The 20,433-nt window shown below is 40.3% G+C and overlaps 1 protein-coding gene and 2 long non-coding RNA genes across 10 annotated transcripts in view; 1 reads left to right on the top strand and 2 right to left on the bottom strand.

Moving 5' to 3' along the window:
- PPP1R12B (protein phosphatase 1 regulatory subunit 12B) overlaps positions 1–20,433 on the bottom strand; it is a 221,391-nt gene that overhangs the window by 28,466 nt on the left and 172,492 nt on the right. Inside the window, exon 1 of one of the 8 annotated variants that reach the window (XM_058700779.1) lies at positions 18,688–18,989. The exons of the other annotated variants lie outside the window; for them this stretch is intronic. Coding sequence (XP_058556762.1) covers positions 18,688–18,789 — 102 coding nt within the window. The 5' untranslated portion in view covers positions 18,790–18,989. Of the gene's footprint in view, positions 1–18,687; positions 18,990–20,433 lie in introns of those variants that run through there. 8 annotated transcript variants of the gene reach the window in all.
- Positions 4,989–14,254, top strand: LOC131495703 (uncharacterized). Its single transcript, XR_009254075.1, has 2 exons — positions 4,989–5,130; positions 13,781–14,254. It is a non-coding gene; the product is annotated as an uncharacterized LOC131495703 (long non-coding RNA).
- LOC131495704 (uncharacterized) lies at positions 12,445–13,785 on the bottom strand. Its single transcript, XR_009254076.1, has 2 exons — positions 13,567–13,785; positions 12,445–13,305 (listed from the first exon to the last, which is right to left on the bottom strand). It is a non-coding gene; the product is annotated as an uncharacterized LOC131495704 (long non-coding RNA).

Below are 20,433 nucleotides of genomic sequence, written 5' to 3'. Positions count from 1 at the left end.
AGAGAGTACTCTGAAGTCTCAGAAGAAAGGAATTTTATAGATGCAAACTCTCAGCTTGGTTATCTATCTACGGTCACTGTAAATAACAAGAAATGATTATGTTGATATGTCACATTTTTAAAAATCATAGATGACTGTGACACTCGTTTCCACTTTTTTTTTTTTGAGGAACTCAGGCAAATAAAAACTCAGTTGATTTGAATATATTTACTTATTTCCTCTTTGGAGGTACGGAGGAACAACCAAGTCCTCAAGCACACACAAAAGAAGGAAGAAGAGAAACAAGGGCCCGATAATCTATAAAATGAATAATAAATCCTTCAACTACTGAGGAGCTACTCCAAGACACTGCTTTGCTGAAGCGTTAAAGTCCCTGGAAACCACTGGTTTGTCAACCAACACAGCATGACACTGCAATATGCCACCCCCAAAGCTGTCCAGAAGTGTGGTGCAAGTGTGGTGCTGTTGCACCACCTGACTAAAGAGGGACCAAACAGGTAAGCTTGCTGAAAGGTGGAACTCTCTCTCTAAATCAGAGGTTGTATTCACCAGAATTCTTTCATGTACTTTTTAAAAATGTGCACATCTCAACCTCAATCCTAGAGATTCTCTTTCTGTAGGTCTAGAGTAGGGCCTTCATACACATATTTATTAAAAAGTCCCCCAGGTGATTCTGTTGTACAGCCCTAGTCAAGCATCATTGTACTAAATAAAGGCTTTTTAACGTGAGGATGTGCCCCATTTGAGCTGGGGAAGCCAGTAAGAAAAGTATATGGTGTCTCTTTAACGTTCTCATGCACTTGGAGTTGAGTATACGAAAACTTGCAAATCTGGAATTCAGGAATTTCCCTGTCTCATATTTATAGCTAAACTTCAGTGAGAGTCATATGCATATCCTGCACTATCAATTGCTAACTTGTCAACACTAACTAAGGTTTTTTTCTCTTACCTGAAGCCTATTTTCAAAAAAGAAATGAAATTTTAATCCCCTCCCAAGAATTACTTAATGGATAAAAATTCTTCAAGTATGCCCAAGTAAAACTGAAATGCTGGACTGTTGGCTATGCCCACTCACCAGCTTAGCGATAAGATCCAGCCTTTAAGGCATCTGGGTGAATTTGAATTCACATTGCAGGAAAACTGTAAATTGCGACATGCCAAAGATTCATGAATTAAGAATGGACTCCACATGAGCAATGTTAAGGGTCTATTGAATTTAAGAACTCACTGCATGCAGGGGTGCCTGGGTGGCTCAGTGGGTTAAGCATCTGACTCCTGGTTTTGGCTCAGGTCATGATCTCACAGCTTCATGGGTTCAAGCCCCATGTTGGGCTTTGCGCTGGCAGCTTGGAGCCTGCTTGGGATTCTATCTCTCTCCCCCCTCTCTGCCCCTCCACCACTCATGCTGTCTCTGTCTCTCTCAAAATAAATAAACTTAAAAAAAAAAAGAACCCACTGTGTGCAGAGCACTGTAGAAGAGGCACCAAGGAGGAATAAACAGAATCAGCTGCATGACAGAGTCAGGAGAGCACCATGAACATAATAAACACGCTCATCTGAAGCAATGTACGGAAAACATGTGAGTAAGTGCTAAGGAGATAACAGTGGTAACCAGTGGGATCCAGCTACAAAGGCTTCCAAAAAGTCACGAATTTTAAGATAAGGTTACAGAAATTCAAACATGTACATAGACACATTCTTTTTACATTTTTTTTTTAACGTTTATTTATTTTTGAGACAGAGAGAGACAGAGCATGAACAGGGGAGGGGCAGAGAGAGAGGGAGACAGAGAATCCAAAGCAGGCTCCAGGCTCTGAGCTGTCAGCACAGAGCCCGACGCAGGGCTTGAACTCACGGACCGTTAGATCACGACCTGAGCCGAAGTCGGACGCTTAACCGACTGAGCCACCCAGGTGCCCCCATACACACGTTTTAAAAAAACATGTTGTTATGGGCGGGAGGGGGGGGGAGGGGGTTCCTTATCTGTGATCCATGCACTTATTCCCAGTTACATCCTCAGGGCCTACAGTGCAAGAACATGATAGGTGCTCAGTAAGGACTCACTGAACTAAGCTGCTAATGCTTCTGGGAAGAAGCGTGATATCGTTGGCTGCACCTGAGTTCTACTTGTTGCTCTGACATCTTACTATGTGACCTTGAGCAAGTTACCACTTACTCTTACAGTAAGAACTAAATGTGATAGTTATAAAAGGAAGTGCGTTCTTAAAATGTCAGCTTCCTCTCCTGTCCTCCCTCCCCTCCCCACCCCATTCCCTTTTTGGTTGTAAAAATATTATATTGGCTGCTGGGTTAGAATAGAAAGTTAACTTAGGACCTCTGATGCAGGGAATTGACCAAATGAAACAATTTAGGAGGCCATTTACTTTCTCTTGCTGCTTCTAGGCAGAACTGCCTCTTTCAAACTTCATTATCCATATGGGAGAATAATTATTATTAATTTTTTTTTCCTTGGGAGAACCATTTGTGTCAGTTTCTCCAAAGACATTTCACACCATCTCTTAGGTGTGGAAAGAGACCTATTTACAATCCAACTGCTCTGCCTTGTGCCGTCTTTTGCTTCCTCCTACTGAAATATCTTGCATGGTGTGCACTAAGGCCTGATTAACTTACTGACAAATCATGTTTCTTGATTTTTATTGATTTTTTTATTCCTAAAATGTGGGACTTCACTTGAAAATGTATTAGTTTCCTCTTTGCAAATATCTAATTTGTTGGGTAGGATTTTAGCTACATTTTCAGCTTTAAGTTGGCAGGCCAGCAGTGTAGACTCTGGCAGTTGCCAGCACAGTGAAGAAACAGTGTTTCTTTTCACTAAGACAAGGACATTAGGATTTTACCAGGTATCTGTCTTAGCCGTGATATATATATAATATATATATAATATATATATTATATATATATATTATATATATATACATACATGAGTATATATATGGAGCCCAATATATATGGAGCCCAATGCAGGGCTCAATCTCATATATATATATATATATATATATATATATATATATATATATATATATATAATAGCCATTTATACATATATAAATGGTTAGCACGCTAACCATTTCCACTGATTTATTACTATAAGAAGGACATGTGATTAACCTTTTTTGATTTAGAATGGTCTGGAAGCACTATGAAGCTATTTATGTCCTGTCATCACACCCAACAAAGTTCTCAGATACGTGACGGGATGGTAGGGCTTTGTGTACCTGCATGGCCTCCACTAAGGAGGCTGATACAAAAAATGAACACTTAAAAACAAAAAATCGGTTAGAGCTACCAAGCAGCCATCAGGTTTCTGCATGTGAAGAGGTAGATTCCACAGGGTTTTCAAGAGGCCTAGACTAACGTCTCCACAGATGACAGCATGTAGGGGAAGGTAATACGAAGGGTGCTCCAACCTGTGCTTGTCCTACTCGTTCTTGTCCCCATGGGCATGCTTGCAGGACAGGTTTCCCACAGACAGCCACTTAAGAAGCTGATGAATGACACTGGTTTCTGCCTGCGAGGAGGCAGCAAATATCACAGTCTGTTGTTTATCATTGTTTTTAAGGCAGGTTAAGATTTGTGTTATCAATTGATTTTGGGGTGAACTTTAATAAACAATGTCTGGGTGATGAGTGATCCAGTAGACATGAGAGTAAACAATGTGCCTAGATCCAGATATCAGAGGAAGCAGGACATTTTTTAAAAAATTTATTCTTTTTGCATAAAAATGAGGAGGAGGGGCAGAGAGAAAGGGAGAGAGAATCCCAGACAGTTAGTGAGAATCTGCACTATTAGCATGGAGCCCAATGCAGGGCTCAATCTCATAAACCATGAGATCATGACCTGAGCCAAAATCCAAAGTTGGATACTTAACTGACTGAGCTACGTATACGCCCTGAAAGTATGACTTCTTTTCAAAAAAAAAAAAAAAAAAAAAAAAATTTTTAAATTTATTTATTTTTGAGAGGGAGAGACAGAGCAAGCAGGGGAGGGGCAAAGAGAGAGGTAGAGCGAGAATCCAAGCAGGCTCCGCACCGTCAACATGGAGCCCAATGTCAGGCTCGAACTCACAAACCATGACATCATGATCTGAGTTGAAACCAAGAATCGGCTGCTGAACCAACTGAGCCACCCAGGGGCCCTCCAAAAGTAGGACTTCTTAATCCTTGAGCTCTCCTCACTACTTCTGATGTTTCTCCCCCACCCCCCAGCCATGCTTTTACCTGACTTTTGGAACTATCTGGAATCCTTGGGTTTTTTTAAATTATTGTTTTCAAGGGCTACCTTAGCTATGTCCTGTGAAGGTCAACCCAACCAATTACAGGAGAATATATAAACCTCATGAATGGAGATGTGGATGCAGTAAGAGGTAGCGTATTACCATAACACAGTATCATTTCAAAGAAGGAAGACAACTGGGATTTCTAAAGACGATGGTTTTCTCATTGTAATAGAAATTAGCTCGAGTGTTCCTATAGGGCTGAAAGGCAAGCCAGCTTAAAAGTATACAGGATTTAGAGCTCAATCCCCCAGCTTCTGATAAAATGACTTAGGTTTTTAGGTCATACTTTCTCATTTTCACTGGTGGAATACCTCTAGAAACTATTGCTTTGCTTGGCTTCTTGGTATTCTAGATAATCTAGTATCTGATAAAAAACAACAACAACAACAACAACAACACTAGTTAGATTTAGGGAGAGAAAAGTTTGGGTTTCTTGGGTGAAAGGAACAGAGTTGCTGAATTGGTGGAGACTTAACTTCAATTTTCCCTCTTTATCCTGCTGTCAATCAAACTAAGCACAGTTCACTGTTACCCTGACACTGCTTCTCATTCTAAAAGGCTGACTGCCATCCCTGCAGGGAGTCTAGTGAGTGAATGGGGAGAGCGGGAGACAAGATAGAGTGGGAGTTTGCCTAAGTGGTCTCAGGGGAACAGTGAGCCAGGAAGTGACATCATAAGAGGTGAGCAGAACACAGGCTAGGGAAATGAACAGTGAAGGTTCTCCCAGAGAAGATTCTAAGAAGTCAGCCTACTGGGCAGCAAATAAGGAGAGGTCCTACAACACAGGGCTCAGGGACCCCGGCCAAATCTAGGATCTTTTGGAAGCTAGGAATGTGAGTTCCTCTTACCTGTGTTCTGGCAATAGCCCTATTTTTCTCTGTAGGCTCTCTTTTAAAAACAGAACAGTTACTCTTGTTCTATTCTTTCAATAGGGTCTAAAGAGCTTATCTGTACATGACGACACCATATATTTTAGAGAAGGCATGAGTTTTCTATCCTATTTGCAGGTTAACACATACATGTATTATGTCACATGCTCTAGTCAGGAAGTCTTAGAAGGAACTTCTCTAAGTATTTTAGTTAAAGATTGTTGCTCTACCTTCTACTGAAGACAAATGAGTGATGGCCATTAAGGCGGTATTCTTCAGTGTGTCTGAACTAGATAAAAACTGTTCACAGAAGAAATTACTTTCACAGCTTTTATGGCTCAACTGGGGGCATTAGATATTGTGAATGAGACCCTGGAGCGGAAGAGACTAAAAGTTGCTCAGAAACCAGTATGAATACAGAAAACAGAGATAAAAAGAATGATTAGCTAGATAGACCACAGTTTTAAAAAAAATGCTCTAAAACCAAGAAGCAGGCTCTCTCCTTTCATGCCTCATGAAATTCTCCCACAGTAATCTCATTGGTTGGGACCTGTTTCTAATAAAAGAACAGAGTGAAGATCGCCAATAATTCAGATGGCAATCCTGGAAAGGGACAGGAACCAGGCCGGTTTTGATTTGTGAAATGTGTAGGGCTCTCAAAACACCAGAGACTGGCTTAGAAAAATCCCACAAAAGCTTTTAACTTGAAAGTTATCGGGAGTTCAGGAAGGCACATAATTAAAACCAAAACTCCTTTGACCAAGTTTAAAATAAAATTGTGGCTCTGGAAAGCTGGGCCCAAGGGAAAGGAATGAGACCAAGTCACATGTCCGCTGCCAAGACTGAAACGGGTTTAACTTATGTTCTTTTGGAGTTAGGGCCTGACCCCACAGTGATGGGAAAAAATCTCCTATTTACATTTTCCCTGAAAGGGACTAAGCAGAAAGAACATTTTATATCATGTTCTCGTGCACTAGCTGAGCCAGGGGAAACAATTTGAGCTATTCTGGGATGGCCTACAGAGAACCAGCCTTTCCCTTCGGTGTTCTCAGATTAATGACTGATGATGAACAAGTCAAGGATGGGAGTGTGGCTGCAACATGGACCTTTCAGATTTGTAGGGCTACTGCACATCTATTCATTATCTGAGCTAATTGCAAAGTAATGTAATTCTATAACTTCTTGAGTTTAAGGATCATTCTGGTTTCCTACATACGCCTAGGAGACACACAAAGCTTTTTTTAAGCTTTCTACCTTAAGGGAAGAATATAACCTTTATAACTCAAACAGATAGAGTTCTTGAGAAACTTGAGAGTCTCCTGGTATCCAATTTTGAAAGGGATCTTTCTGAGTCTCTGTTGTTTCTGAGTCTCTATTTGGAGATCCTGCTTAATTTGGAAATATAAAAGGGGGTGGAATAAAATTTTTCAAGATTTACATACAGATGCGATAGTAGAGGTCAGTGATGGGGAGGTCTGTATCAGGTTTTATTCCTCCACATCAAAAAAACCCGAATAATTCCTTAATATCATCAAATATTTCAATTGCATTAGATTTCTATTGCTGCTGTGACAAATATAATAAATATAGTGGCTCAAAACATCCGTTTATTGTCTCACAGGTTTTGTAGGTCAGAAGTCCAGCACTGCTCTACTGGGGAACCCTGCACTGCTCAGGTTCTCCCCAGACAGAAATCAAGGTGTCTGCTGGATGGATTCTGATCTGGAGGCTCTGGGGAAGAGTCTGCTTTTAAGATCGTTCAGGGTGTTGGCAGAATCCAGTTTCTTGTGGCTGTAGGTCTTAGATCTCCGTTTCCTTGCTGGCTGTCAGCGGGTGGCTGCTCACTGCTCCTAGAGGGGCTCACATTCCTTCCCACGTGGTCCCTTCCGTCTTCAGGCCAACAGCGGCACACTGAGTCCTTTCCACACTTCAAATTTCCCTGGCTTCCCCTTCTGTCATCAACCAAGAAAGCTCTCTGCTTTTAAGGGGTCATGTGATTAGATCAGGCCCACCTAGAAAACATCTCCCTGTCTTTAGGTCGATTGTGCCACATAACATAATCATAGGAGAACTACCTCACCATATTTATGGACTCTGGAGATTAGGCCAGGACCCTGCTGGGGAGTCATTTTAGAACTCCAACTACCACAAGGATCCCCTTTAAAAAAACCATGGTTTTATAGTTTATAACTTCTTCAAAGTAAGAAATGTCAAGAGTATATGGCCAATTAACTACAGCTGGGTGATCATATGCATTCACAGTTAGAATAATGCTGAAAGCACAGACTTATGCTGGAGAAAAGTGTGCATCTGTGTATGCAGCTGTGTGTTAGAGTATACTTCCAAGCAAAATTTAGCTTTTAAAAATATTAAATTACATATAACTTTATCATATTATGCTCCTCGATTTATCTTTCCCAATTACTTAATACATAGGGAACAAAACGAACAAGAAAATACAGTACTTAACATTCAGTTTATATCATAAATATCTCTGAAAAATATTATTGCCAGACTGTGACTATCCAATGTAATCTTGCATGTAGAAGTGAGATGATGTAATGCCACCTCATGTTACTCTAGTACATCTCACTTTGTTTCAAAAGATAAATCACTGTTTACTAAATTATAGAAATAGATATCTTTGTTAAATCTATAGATCACGCTACCTAAATATTATTGGAATTTTACAGTTCTTAGTATCTTTCTTTTTATTTAGTTTTGAGAGAGAAAGAGAGAGCATGCACACATATGCATGTACAGCAGAGGAGTGGCAGAGGGACACAGGGAGAGAGAAAATCCTAAGCATGCTCCACTCTGAAAGAGTGGAGCCCGACATGGGGCTCAGTTGCACGAACCATGAGATCATGACCTGCACTGAAATCAAGAGTCAGATGCTTAACTGACTGAACCACCCAGGTGCTCCTGTAGTTCTGCTTTTCTGCAGGCCTATACCTTTTCTTTGTCGATATTCCTAGCTATTGAAGAATTTCTAGATTTTTTGGAACTCACAAATCACACTTATTATGGAAGGAAATTTATGAATATACTAAGGCCTCTCTAAAATATCCAGGGCAAGCCATCTTATATTTAAGATAATTCATAAACTGTTATGATCCAAGAATATGTCTGAAGGCTCAGGCCCCTTCTCTATCTAGCCTTTCACATGCTGCACACCACATATGATGAAAATGAGAAGGAGTAGCTCTAAAACTTGTGACTCTAGCATGTGGGCCACATATCTCACATTTAACACATATTTTTCCTTTCCCCATAGCTCAAGTTTTAGGTCCGTACTGCTGAGCACAGCCACCTGAAACTACGGCGGCCCATGAAATACGTTCAGATGATTTTAAAAAACCAGGCTTAGAGAACACATGAGAAGAGATGCCTGATCATTCCCCCCCCCCCCCCGCAAATATTGTTAGATATTGCACGTAATAAGTCATAAATTTAGAAGCCTCTAAGTCAGTTTCCAGCTCTCAGCCTACTCCTCTGTTAAAGTTCTTCAACAGATGCTGTTACTGACCACCACTACACTTCTTTTGGGCATTAAGGTTTCCATTCCCAAAGCCTGGGAAGAGATGGATTTTTTTTTTTTTTTTTTTTACATGGTATACATCGTTGTGTAGCGGTCTGTCTAGGTAGCAGTTATTTTAAATTTGGTGAATCAAAACCTTTGCAAAGGGGTTAGTGAGACTCTCCATACCTCACATTTCAAGAGGAAATAAATACTTGGGAAACTAAATAACAATAAGGCAAAACTTTTTACTTCTAAGTAGGTCCCACACAAGGTCAGGGACTTTCTTCGTTCTTAGCCTTTTCTCTTTCTGTCCCCACAGAAGCTCAATTTTAACTCACAAACTTTAGAGCTATAGATACATGAGCAAATTGAAATAAACAGGTATCTGAATTGTCTTGGGAAGACCTATGGTTGGCCTTCATTGCAGAAATGGGGATTTCTAGTATGTGTCCTCTGACTCCTTTCCAAGTGGCCAAATGGGGTAGGAACAGAGAGATCAAATGTTAATTAGGCAGTAGTGTTCATTCCTTATATTTATATTAAGTGTCTTTGTGTGCCCAGCTCTGTGAGCAATACTTAGAGGAATAATATGGATATTTGCAAGGGCGGCTGGATGGCCCAGTTGGCTAAGCATCCAATTTTTGATTTCAGCTTAGGTCTTGATCTCATGGTTCGTGAGATCAAGCCCTACATCACGCTCCACGCTGAAAGAGTGGAGCCTACTTGGGATTCTCTCTCTCTCCCTCTCTCTCTGCCCCTCCCTTGCTTGCATTCTCTAAACAAACAACTAAGTAGACTTAAAAAAAATTTAAAAATGGGTATTTGCAGAATCTAAGACATGGCTCTCTGATCTCAAAGAGCCTTCTTTGAGGAGGAAAGATAAGTATATCCATAAAACAATGAGAGTGATGCAAGAAAGCGATCCAACACTAGACTTTCTGCTACATATGGCAAATAAAAAAGTAGTCAGAAAAGAGAGAAACCAGTACTGACTAGAAATATTCAGCAAGGCTTCATGAAAAGAACAGGCCTAATGAGGTGGTCATGAAGACAGACACTATCATGAGTGATTTATAAGATGGGACCTTGTTAGGGTCACAGTTATCGCAAAGTGCTACCGGAAGCTCTAGAAGATAAAGAACTGAGGCTTTTCTTGATTCTGCCACTAAATTTGACATTTTATACCCCTCATATGGATTTTAGGTCTTCAGATACATAAGATTCTTTGGATTTATGGGGCTAAATTTTGCTCCCAGAGCAAAACAAGTATTTTACAATGAAGAAATTTGGGAGAGGGGATATATTTGCAATTTGTTTGATTTTTGGCAGGAGAAGGGTCCCTCAGATAAGAAAAACTTCAGTAATTCAGGCTCTTCAAATTCAGGACTTGTTAAATTATAACAAGTCCTGAATTCAAGCATATTTTTGTGCCATCTGTTTAAAAATTACTTTAAAAGCAAATTAATAGCATAAACAAAATAAGAGAAATGACTTCACTTAAAAGGATCTACTTCTGAGCACTGATACATGGCCTTAGAGTAACTACTTATGTACAGTTAATACACTCACTAAAAATTCTAGACTATAACCCTTTAAGGGTATAGCAGATCTTTGGTCCTTAGCAACAGTTTTATCATAAACACTTAAAAATAATAAACTTATACTTGTTTTGAGGCGATGCAAAATTCTTACTTTTTACTAATTTATATTTGTTTCTTCCTAAATTATGCTGTGAAGGTTTTCCTCCTTTAAATAAAGTTTAATGGTCACAATCTCTCTTTTTGAAATAGATTCAGTAGTCAGGGATAGTAACAATAATTCAGGAGCTATTGAATGGAGACATGGTAGTTTTATTGGATTGGCTACACAGCTTACTGGTTAAACGCTCCAGCACAATTATATTCATTATTTAACTTCTCCCTGCCTCAGTGCCTTCATCAGTAAAGTGGTGGAAACGGTACCCAGTGTTTAATGTTATCAAAAACACTAAATGAGACAATAAACGTAAGGGCTTGACACTGTGCCTGGCATATAGTAAATGTTCTATAAATATTTAGCTATTGATATTCCTACAGTTTTCTCTGTTTTTCCATTCTCTCTCATTCCTCTTTGGTCTTTTGGCTCTGCCAATGCTTGTTGGCTGCAAGAGTAATAAGCTCGAACAAATTCCTTGGCACTCAAGCAAAGGGTTTTGATTATTTGTAGATTTTGATTATCCAGGCTAATTCCTACTTACCCTTTTTCACCTACAGACATTTAAGGTCATTATTTTACTGTCTGGATGGTTACACTCTCTCCCAGATAACCAACCACGTGAAGTCAATAAACGCAAAAGTGTAACAACTCCTATATGAAAATGTTGCTTTCATAATGAACTATACAGAGGTTAAAGTCCAGACATACTCTCAGTACCTTTATCTAATCATTGAACTGGTAGAACCCCCTGCATTGTGTAACCAAAGACTGCTGTGCTGAGAAAACCCCTGGTTGTGGATAACTGCTATTCACTGCATAACAGGTTGAGAACAGAAACAAAAAGGAGCTGAAAAAGAATAAAAGGCAGATGAAAGCCAACTCTAGTTGCTTCCCTTGGGTCTTCTGACGATAATTGGTTGTCCGCTCACACAAATATTATGAGATTGCGAAAGAGAAGTAAAAAACACTGCTGATTAAATTGGGAACTTTTTCAAATTTGAAAAACCACCCCAGGTCACACAGCTGATGATGCACTGAAAACAAAACTAGAACCCTAAACTCTTAACTGACCCTAAACTGATCTAAATTTCTGGGTTCTTTGGGAACTAAAGAAATAAACAAACAATATATAAACATTATACATACATATATACACGCACACAAACAATATTATTATTATATAAATAATATATATAAAATATATATAATATATAAACAATATATATAAATAAAGAACCAAACAAACAATATATAATACCTGCTTTCCCGCATGTGACTCCCGCGATAACCGAATAGGAAAAACCATGGGAAGCCACACACCTCTATCTGCTTGTTGTTACTACCTACACCGCCAGCCCCAAGGTATTATCCTCAGCTTTTTCCTTATGCTACATCTACTTCTTAGACAAGCTCACCACTCCCATGGCTTAATCATAAATATCAATGTTTTCAGCCCATAATATTCTCCTGAGGGTTAGACCAATAACTTCCTAGATATCACTATCTAAATGTTCCAAAGTACCTCTAACTCAACATATCCAAAAGTGAAATCATTTCCCCACCTCACACCTTTTCTTCCCTCCCGCATATGCCAACTGAGTTTTGTCATGCCATCTTCTAAAGAGTCATCTAAACCAGAGACCTGGGAGTCATCCTTGATTCTGCCTCTTCAGGCTCATCCTTACCCCCATTTTATTAATCCCCAACTCTTGTCAATTCTGCCTTCTAAACAGCTGAATGCTTCTCTGTACTGCCTGAAGAATGTCTCTGTTCAGGACCTTATCATTTCTCAACCTGGAGTACAGCATTTGGGGCAACTGACTTAACCCCCAGGCCCTGCCTCTATAATCTAGCCTCCATAGATGCCAGAAATCTACCTCAAATCAGCAACTGATCACAGCAATTTTACTTCAACTTTTCAATCCTTTATCTACAGGATAACTCCCCAAATCCTTAGAGCGACATACTAAGAACACATATGACATGGCCCCTGCTATGTCTCCAACTTCATTTCCTATTATACTCCTAAATATATCTTTTGTTCTAGCCACATTGATCTGCAGCTCAAAATAATTCTATACTTTCTCATATATTTTTTCCACTTTTGTAATTTAATTTCCTTCTTTTTTAACCACCAAGCCTCTACTGTTCTTTAAACATCAGCTTAATGTATTTACCACTCGATTGACCTCCTAAAACAAAACACCCTGTACTTAATTTTTGTTTTTATCTCCCCAATTAGACTGTCAATTCCTTGAAGGTAGGGACTATAAATTTCATTTCTGAATCCCAGTGTCCAGTATACAGCCTATTGCATAGCAGATGCTCATGAAATGTTAATTGTGGGATGATTCAAAATAAAGTAGCTGGCCTTGATAAACATTTATCATGGAACAAGAAGACTGGAGGGCCATGGGTAGAACAGGGTTTGTATCTCTGTGTTGTCACCTGGAAATTCCAGGAAAGGAACCAATACCTTCAAAACTCCCTGTCTTTCTGGTCGAGAAACCATGACTTCAGATGCCATCTCATTCAGCTTTATGTAGAACATGGGTTAACTACTCTACTGTTTATCCAAGATTCCAGACAGGGAAACTGCTTTTGTTTTTATGGGTTCTACCACTCTTGCATAGAAGATTCCTTGGTTACAGAATTACTGCTTTGATTTTTCTTGAGTGGAATTTAAAAAAAAAGAAAAAAAAAGAAATGAAACAGATACACTAGTGGTTTTAATGAGAAAGAGAAAAAATGGTTAACAGATTGCATCCTTAATAGCCTTATTCACCCAGACAAACGTTTCTCATTCTATGACAATAGATTATAAAGTAAAGTTAAAAATGAATTCTGGATTGGTAGTGCCCAGATGCAGTATGAGAGGTAGAAAGGATAAGATAATAAATACACTAGGGGTGCCAGGGTGGCTCAGCTGGCTAAGTGGCCAACTCTTTTTTTTTTTTTTTTTTTTTTTTTTTTTTAAATTTTTTTTTCAACGTTTTTAATTTATTTTTGGGACAGAGAGAGACAGAGCATGAACGGGGGAGGGGCAGAGAGAGAGGGAGACACAGAATCGGAAACAGGCTCCAGGCTCCGAGCCATCAGCCCAGAGCCTGACGCGGGGCTCGAACTCACGGACCGCGAGATCGTGACCTGGCTGAAGTCGGACGCTTAACCGACTGCGCCACCCAGGCGCCCCAAGTGGCCAACTCTTGATTTCGGCTCAGGTCACGATCTCACGGTTCGTGGGTTCGAGCCCCGCATCGGGTGCTGTGCTCACAGCATGGAGCCTGCTTCAGATCCTCTGTCTACCTCTCTCTCTTTTTCAAAAATAAATAAATGTTAAAAATATTTTTTAAGAGATAATACATACACTAAAGAACTGTTTGGTGTTTGCCACAGGAAAGCAGAAAGGACATGCAAAGAATGACTATCAATGCTGACAGTCTGGAAGGCTAAGACGCAGAATGGAGCCTATTAACCCGAGTGGCCACATAGACAAGGTCTCGTGAAAGCAGCAATCCTTCAACACTCACTTGTTTATCAAATGTTCTCTGATTAGTTTGTAGAGCTGGTTATAAAACAAGTTGGTTAGTTGTTCTTTTTATTTATATTAATGGCTGGAGTGAAAAACATTATGTAAAACCTTTGTATGATTTTCAGTTGAGATATAAATCCTGAAGGAGTAGCAATCCAGATTAAATGGGAAAATGCTACTGCTTTTGTTTTATAGATACAGGTCCAATCCTATTATCGTAAATACCAACCAATTCAAGAAAATCTGTCTAATTAAAAGATTCCCAGGTTTCAACTGATGACCTACTTATTTCAAGATGATTCAATATAATAAATATCAACTAAGCAATACAATTTGGACATTCTTTAGTATTGTTATCTTTGGATAGGCCTGTATTAAAAAATATTTTGTTAAATTAGCAAATAATTTGAGAGTATTGACCAATGATTACCTGGCTCTTGCTTTCAAGTTGATTTAAAACTGCTAAACCATCTAAATTGATTAATTTCTAAGTTAAAAGAATTTATATACTTGAGACCCAATAATATAAACAGTGATTAAAAACCAAGAGCCAGAGGGGCACCTGCGTGGCTCAGTCAGTTAAGCATCTGACTTTGGCTCAGGTCATGATTTCACAGTTTGTGGGTCCGAGCCCTGCATTGGGCTCTGTGCTAACAGCTCAGAGCCTGGAACCTGCTTCTAATTCTGTGTCTCCCTCTTTCTCTGCCCCTACCCCACTCACGCTCTCTCTCCCCAAAATAAATAAACATTTAAAAAAATTAAGAAAAAAACCCCCATGAACTAGAGGTGTCTAACATATTTACAGTTCAGAATTATTTTTTTTAATGTTGGAAAATTACATCAAAAGGAAGCTTTTCTACTAATTGTGTTAACCTGGCACATCAGGTGGTTGCTTCAGAGTATGAGAACAGAAGCTAAGCCTTCAAAATCTCGTAAATAAATACCTGGTGTGGTTCCTATTAGAAATCTGAATGAACCTGGAAGTTGTTCTGCTTTCCCTGAGCAAGAAAATCAGAGATGAGCAGATCTGTTACTCAGGGAGCTCCCCACATTTTAGAGACAAAAGAGATGTTGAACTAGAGTGAACCTAGTGTGGAAGCCAAAAGACTTGTTAAACAAAGTTATTTCACTACCCACGGTCAACAGAGACCAAAACCGCAATATTAGGAGCCTACCACTTAGAAGAGCCGTTTTAGCGGAGGATGGGGGTGGGGGGGGGGATTGGGGATACTAAAAGAATAAATGATGGATATTTTCTTTATGGGAAAAGAGGTATGTATTTTTAAAAGCCATGTTTAACAGTGCGATTTTGTGTTCAGAGAATGAAAAATACTATTTTTGAAATACGAACCAGAGAAAGTAAACAAAATCTTAGCTGGTAAGACACATACCACCTTCCATATATAAGTGATTTTTTATTAGGGAGGATACTAGTTGTACAACCTTTAGGCAAGCATTAGATTTTTATACTATTAAAAAGGGTCCTAGGGGCACCTGAGTGGCTCAGTCGGTTAAGCGTCTGACTCTTGGTTTCGGCTCAGGTCATGATCTCATGATTTGTGAGTTTGAGCCCTGCATTGAGCTCTGCACTGACAGTGCGAAGTCTGCTTGGGATTCTCTCTCTCCCCGCTCTCTCTGCCCCTACCCCAATTGCGCACTCTCTCTCTCTCAAAATAAATAAACTTAAAAAAAAAAAAAAAGAAAATGATCCTAGCTTACTGAGTACAGAAACACTGAATTACATAATGTTAAAAGTATCAGAAGCTTCTGAGAGTTTAAAAGTAAAGGTAGGTAAGATCAAGTTTTCTAGTACTGACAAACCATCCTACTATTTGTTTTCTCAAGTTACAAATAATACCTGTTTGAGTTGCAGTTTATAGTTTGCCCATCATGCTTCTTGAACATTTGACTAAGAGAAAGGTGTCCAAAATACTCTTCCCATGTGAATAGCCACTCTTTAAAAGTTTCCTTTGAGGGCATTTTCCTTATATGGAAGCACTTAATATTTAGCCTCTTTAACAACAGTTAAGAAAAAAACATAAATATTTATACACTGGCTCAAGATTTCAATGTTTGTCTTGAAGAATGTTGGCTCCAGAGGCTATACCTCTTTGTGCAATTTCTAGCAAAAAACCGAAAGTGCACAAGTGAAGTTTGAGGGGAGTGAGAGTTGTTCTGATCTTAACTCTGAAATGTGCACAGACATTTCCCAGTCTCTTTAGTCAAGCATTTATGCCTCTGAGAGAAATATGAAGACCTGAACTTACAAGGTCTCAGGCTCTGTGGGGTCCGTGGTTCATAGGCTCTAGGATTTGAGAATCAGGCGTGGGAGATTCAGGATAGCCTGTCAATGCCCTCCCTTGATCTGTAGCTGCTGCCTGCCTCCTTCCTGCAATTTGTTTCCTGGGTCCTCATTATGCCTGAATTTTGGATTCCCACAGCTACCCAAGCTTTTAACTGTCATCTGTGACCCTAGCATGTCCTTAACCTTCAAGTATATTTGATATGTAATCCAGTGTTGTGGATAAAGATGGGTTTTGGAGCCAGAGAGACTGGGCTCTATTGCTTATTGCTGGCTGACTGATGTGGGTAAGCGGATTTTCTTCCATGTATCTCAGTTTCCTCAGACATGAAATGGTCACAGCAACACCCACCTTTCAGGGTGACTGAGGATTAAATGCGGTAAGGAAAATGAAGTGGCCGTCAGTTAAGTAGCCAGGCATCAGAAGGCATATGAGCCCAACATCACCACCACGACACTAGGTGTTAAAGAGCACCACGTACTGAGTTAAGAGGGGGGGATGGTCATAGTATCTAAAACCAGTTTGTAAGCAGCACCCCAACTAGTCAGTACACGAGAGGAAACTAGGCTACAGGGGAATCGTAGGAGATAAATCTTAGTTTTATAGTCCGTTCAGAGTGCCAACAGCCTCCAAATTAGTCTCACATACCTTTCACTCTCTCAGACAGTAAAGACACCAGCAGCATAATGGAACATGAATGATATACGAAAACCAACACTCTCTATAGTACAGCCTCAGGCCATGTGGACCTGGAAGTTGGTTACAGTAAGCAGATGCTATTATGGGAATCCACAGCCGCTGACCACTACAATTGGGAAGTAGTCTCTTATTAAGGCCATTCACATTTTGGTTTCCTGTAATCCAAATTTTCAATTTCTCTCCCACTGTGACCTCTGTCTAAAAAGTCAGGGATGGGGGGGATGGTGGAAGGAGGGTGGAAAGGGTGGATGGCAGCTCTCAGGACCGAGACAAGAAGAAAACACTATTTTAACTGTAAAGAAGAAATGCACTCAAACAGGGAAAAAAGGGGAGGGGTGTCACCAGACAGATTTTGTTGAATGTTCGCGAGCCATCTCGTGCACTGCCCTGGGAACGCTGGTTACAGTGGTGAGAAGTGCTAACAATGGGCTCTTTACACCAAAAGGTATTGCTGATTGGGTAAGAGGGAGGGGAACAAAGGGAAACACTAACTGAAGTAAAAGCGCTCCATTTTGTGGACCTCATTTGGTAGCCACCAAAAAGTACCCAACAGCTGCCGAGGAGGAAGCATTCTGTGGCTTCTTCGAAAAGAAAGGCACGCCATCCTATGCGTTGAAGAAACTGTCCCCGAACTCAGCAATGGTGGCACTGGAGCCTCCTAGTCCACTCACAACAAGAACTTATGAATGAAATAGCTTTTTAACAAAACGCTGAATATCCCTAGCTGATGTCCGAGACCAACGTCCCACGTACCAAAATTCTACTCCATGGTAATTTGCCCCATGAGAAAGACACTGAAAATGAATATAAAATAAAAGAAACACAATAGTCAATTCAGGTTTCTTGCAGATTTTTTCCCCACAGCTCCCCAAATAAGGAAGCTATGACCATCGTACTACTTACTCTGTACATATACTACAGCACAACCTTGTTCCCTAAGAAGGAGCTCTACCTTGCTCGCTACCTAATATGCCCATCAGGGTTCTCATCACTTGCTATTGGTAGCACTCCTTGCTTTTGTGAGTTTCCTACAGGGGAAGACACTGGATCAGATGTAAATCACTTGTACAGAAACATTCACTAGAGGGGAAAAAAAAAATCTCAAATGGGTCTGCCTGGGGTATTACAAACACTTCCACACAGCTGGTTGTCAATAGCCAGGAGTCATTTAGAACTTTAGAAGCACAAAGTTTCCTGAGGGTGACTGAGAAGTAAAGACTCCAAGTGTTTTTTTCTCTCTCTTTATCACTCAGTGGACACACAAAATAGGCAAAGGTATACACTCTCTCATATACACACCTACACAAATGTTCATGAGGAACTTGCCCATAACTGAAGTTTAACATCTATAGTTTCATGGCCACTTGGGAGCTTTATCTCTGGAAACGTAGTATTTGACCCACACAAAAAACCAAACAGGAAACGGAGCAATTAAAAACAGCCACAGAAATTAAGAAACGCCTGTAGGATATAGTGACAAGGACTCTAAAATCGTACTGTTAGGCAGCTTACAACTGACAGTTAAAAGCTAAAATACAGAAACCGTAGTCTGGCATACTGAAGTCTGCTTTTACTTAAGACTACAGTAAGTATTATGAACCACAACCTCTTGCAGAAAAGCTCACAGGGTCTTTACTTGCAATTTTTTTCTCCTCTACTGATTCCCATATGCTCTGAAATGCCTTTGCTCTAAACCTAACTCCCCAAGTTACATATACGTTTTCCATCTCTGACCCAACTAAGAACATACGTAAATAAAAACTGCTTACTCGGAGCGTCTTGGCAGTCGGGGAGGGAGATGCTGGGGGAGAATCAGACTGAGACTTCCTATTCCGAGTGAATTCTTTACTTCGGGTATATAAAGAGGACATGATTCCTCAGGATGTAGACAGACACTCAACCACTGGATTCTTCACACAAAGCTGAGATAGTGCCCCTGCAGGTTACCCTCACAGAATCTCTCCTTTTAGTTGATGCAAGAAGACTTTGGATAGAACTAAATAAAGGATAAAAGCCACCCTGTAAATTATAGTCTTGCGCTCTAAGCCAGTCCACAGTTAAACAGAGTCTGAGAGGCAGTTCAGTTTGAACCACAAGTGCCCAGGACTTGTAGCTTACGGTGAGGGTGCTGTGCTGAGCCACGCCTTTTATGCCTAGATTGAGTCCTTGATTCTCCCAAAAGGACACTTCTTATTGAGACTTGCTCCCCAGTAAAACCTGAGTCTAGGTTCCCGATGACACCAGATTAAATCCCAGAGGAAAGATGACCTTGGATCCTGTCGGAGACGAGCCTGGGACGAACAACCATCGCTTTATCCAGAGGGAAGAAATAGAAATCCTCTGGAAATCATGCCGTCTTTCCTTAGCTGGACTCCACTGGGCTGGAAGGGGTTTAGAACTGCTGTGATAAATTCAGGTTAAACAACTCAAAACCCCCCCCCCCCCCCCAAAACAAAAAACTACAAATAAGGAACCAAGAGTTTATGAGAAGGAAGCCGTCTGAGGAAGTCAAGTTTCCCTGAGTCCTCCCAGACGAAGCTGCTTTTACATATAAACACTCACAGTCATACACACATCTTTTCCCCTCCCCTCTTCTATTTTCTGACATTCCAAATCCCTATTCGCTCAGCGAGGAATGCTGGAGAAGAGCCAAGGGCAAAGATTCACTTTCAAGTCAGAATTCGGGTTGCCACTTGCAGGAAGAAAAGAAAGCCTGCCAGCTTCTAGGAATAAAGGGAGGCTCTTTGGGGACATGCTCAGGGGCAAAGCCCACCAACCTTCTGGTATCCACTACTTCGGCTGGAGTAAGCAGCACGTTCAACGGCGGACTTCTCTGAACAGTTTGCTAAATATCAGATGGGGACTTTTCAACTTCTGGATCTCTTAAGTAACAAAGCCCTGACAGACACATCAGTCAAAGCACCTTCAGGCCCTTTGTGTTCCATTTTAATGACCTGTCGTTCCTGCCGCACCACAAGGAAGCCCAGCAAACTGAAACTTTGGCCCACTGCAAAGGAAGCTCTCTGTATATTGCAGACTTTCATGGCTGAGTCTCTAAGTATACAGCTTACCAGAGTTTTCTGAAACACCGTAATCAGGGAAGACCAAATGGGAAAGGGGTTACAGGTAAGGGAAAAGAAGGGGTCAGAAATGAAGAGAGAAAAGAGACAGTAGCAGAAATGCAAGACCACAGGACGGAGTTACCCACAGGGAAAATTAAGAGTTAAAAAGAAAGGAATTTATTTGCTTGGTGTTGAAGGTTTTTGGATTTGGCCTTGAAACATCTCAAATTTAATCTTTTGCACTCTGTTGTCATCACTACCCTATCCAACATTTCTAGGCCAAATGCTTTCTAAGCCAATGGGTTTATCCCCAAAGTAACAACTCACTTCTCTCTGGGCTCTTGGAAACTCTACCCTGCTCTCCCTTTTCCTACATGAAATTTATACTTTTTCCTTCAAATCTTCCTAGCATGCCACTCTTTTTTCCTCTAATTATCTTGATATCTTCATTAT

This window comes from Neofelis nebulosa, chromosome 15 (assembly GCF_028018385.1).
Source record: "Neofelis nebulosa isolate mNeoNeb1 chromosome 15, mNeoNeb1.pri, whole genome shotgun sequence".
Taxonomy (NCBI): domain Eukaryota; kingdom Metazoa; phylum Chordata; class Mammalia; order Carnivora; family Felidae; genus Neofelis; species Neofelis nebulosa.
The sequence above is the reverse complement of the archived record's forward strand: the minus strand, read 5'-3'. Positions and strand labels throughout refer to the sequence as shown.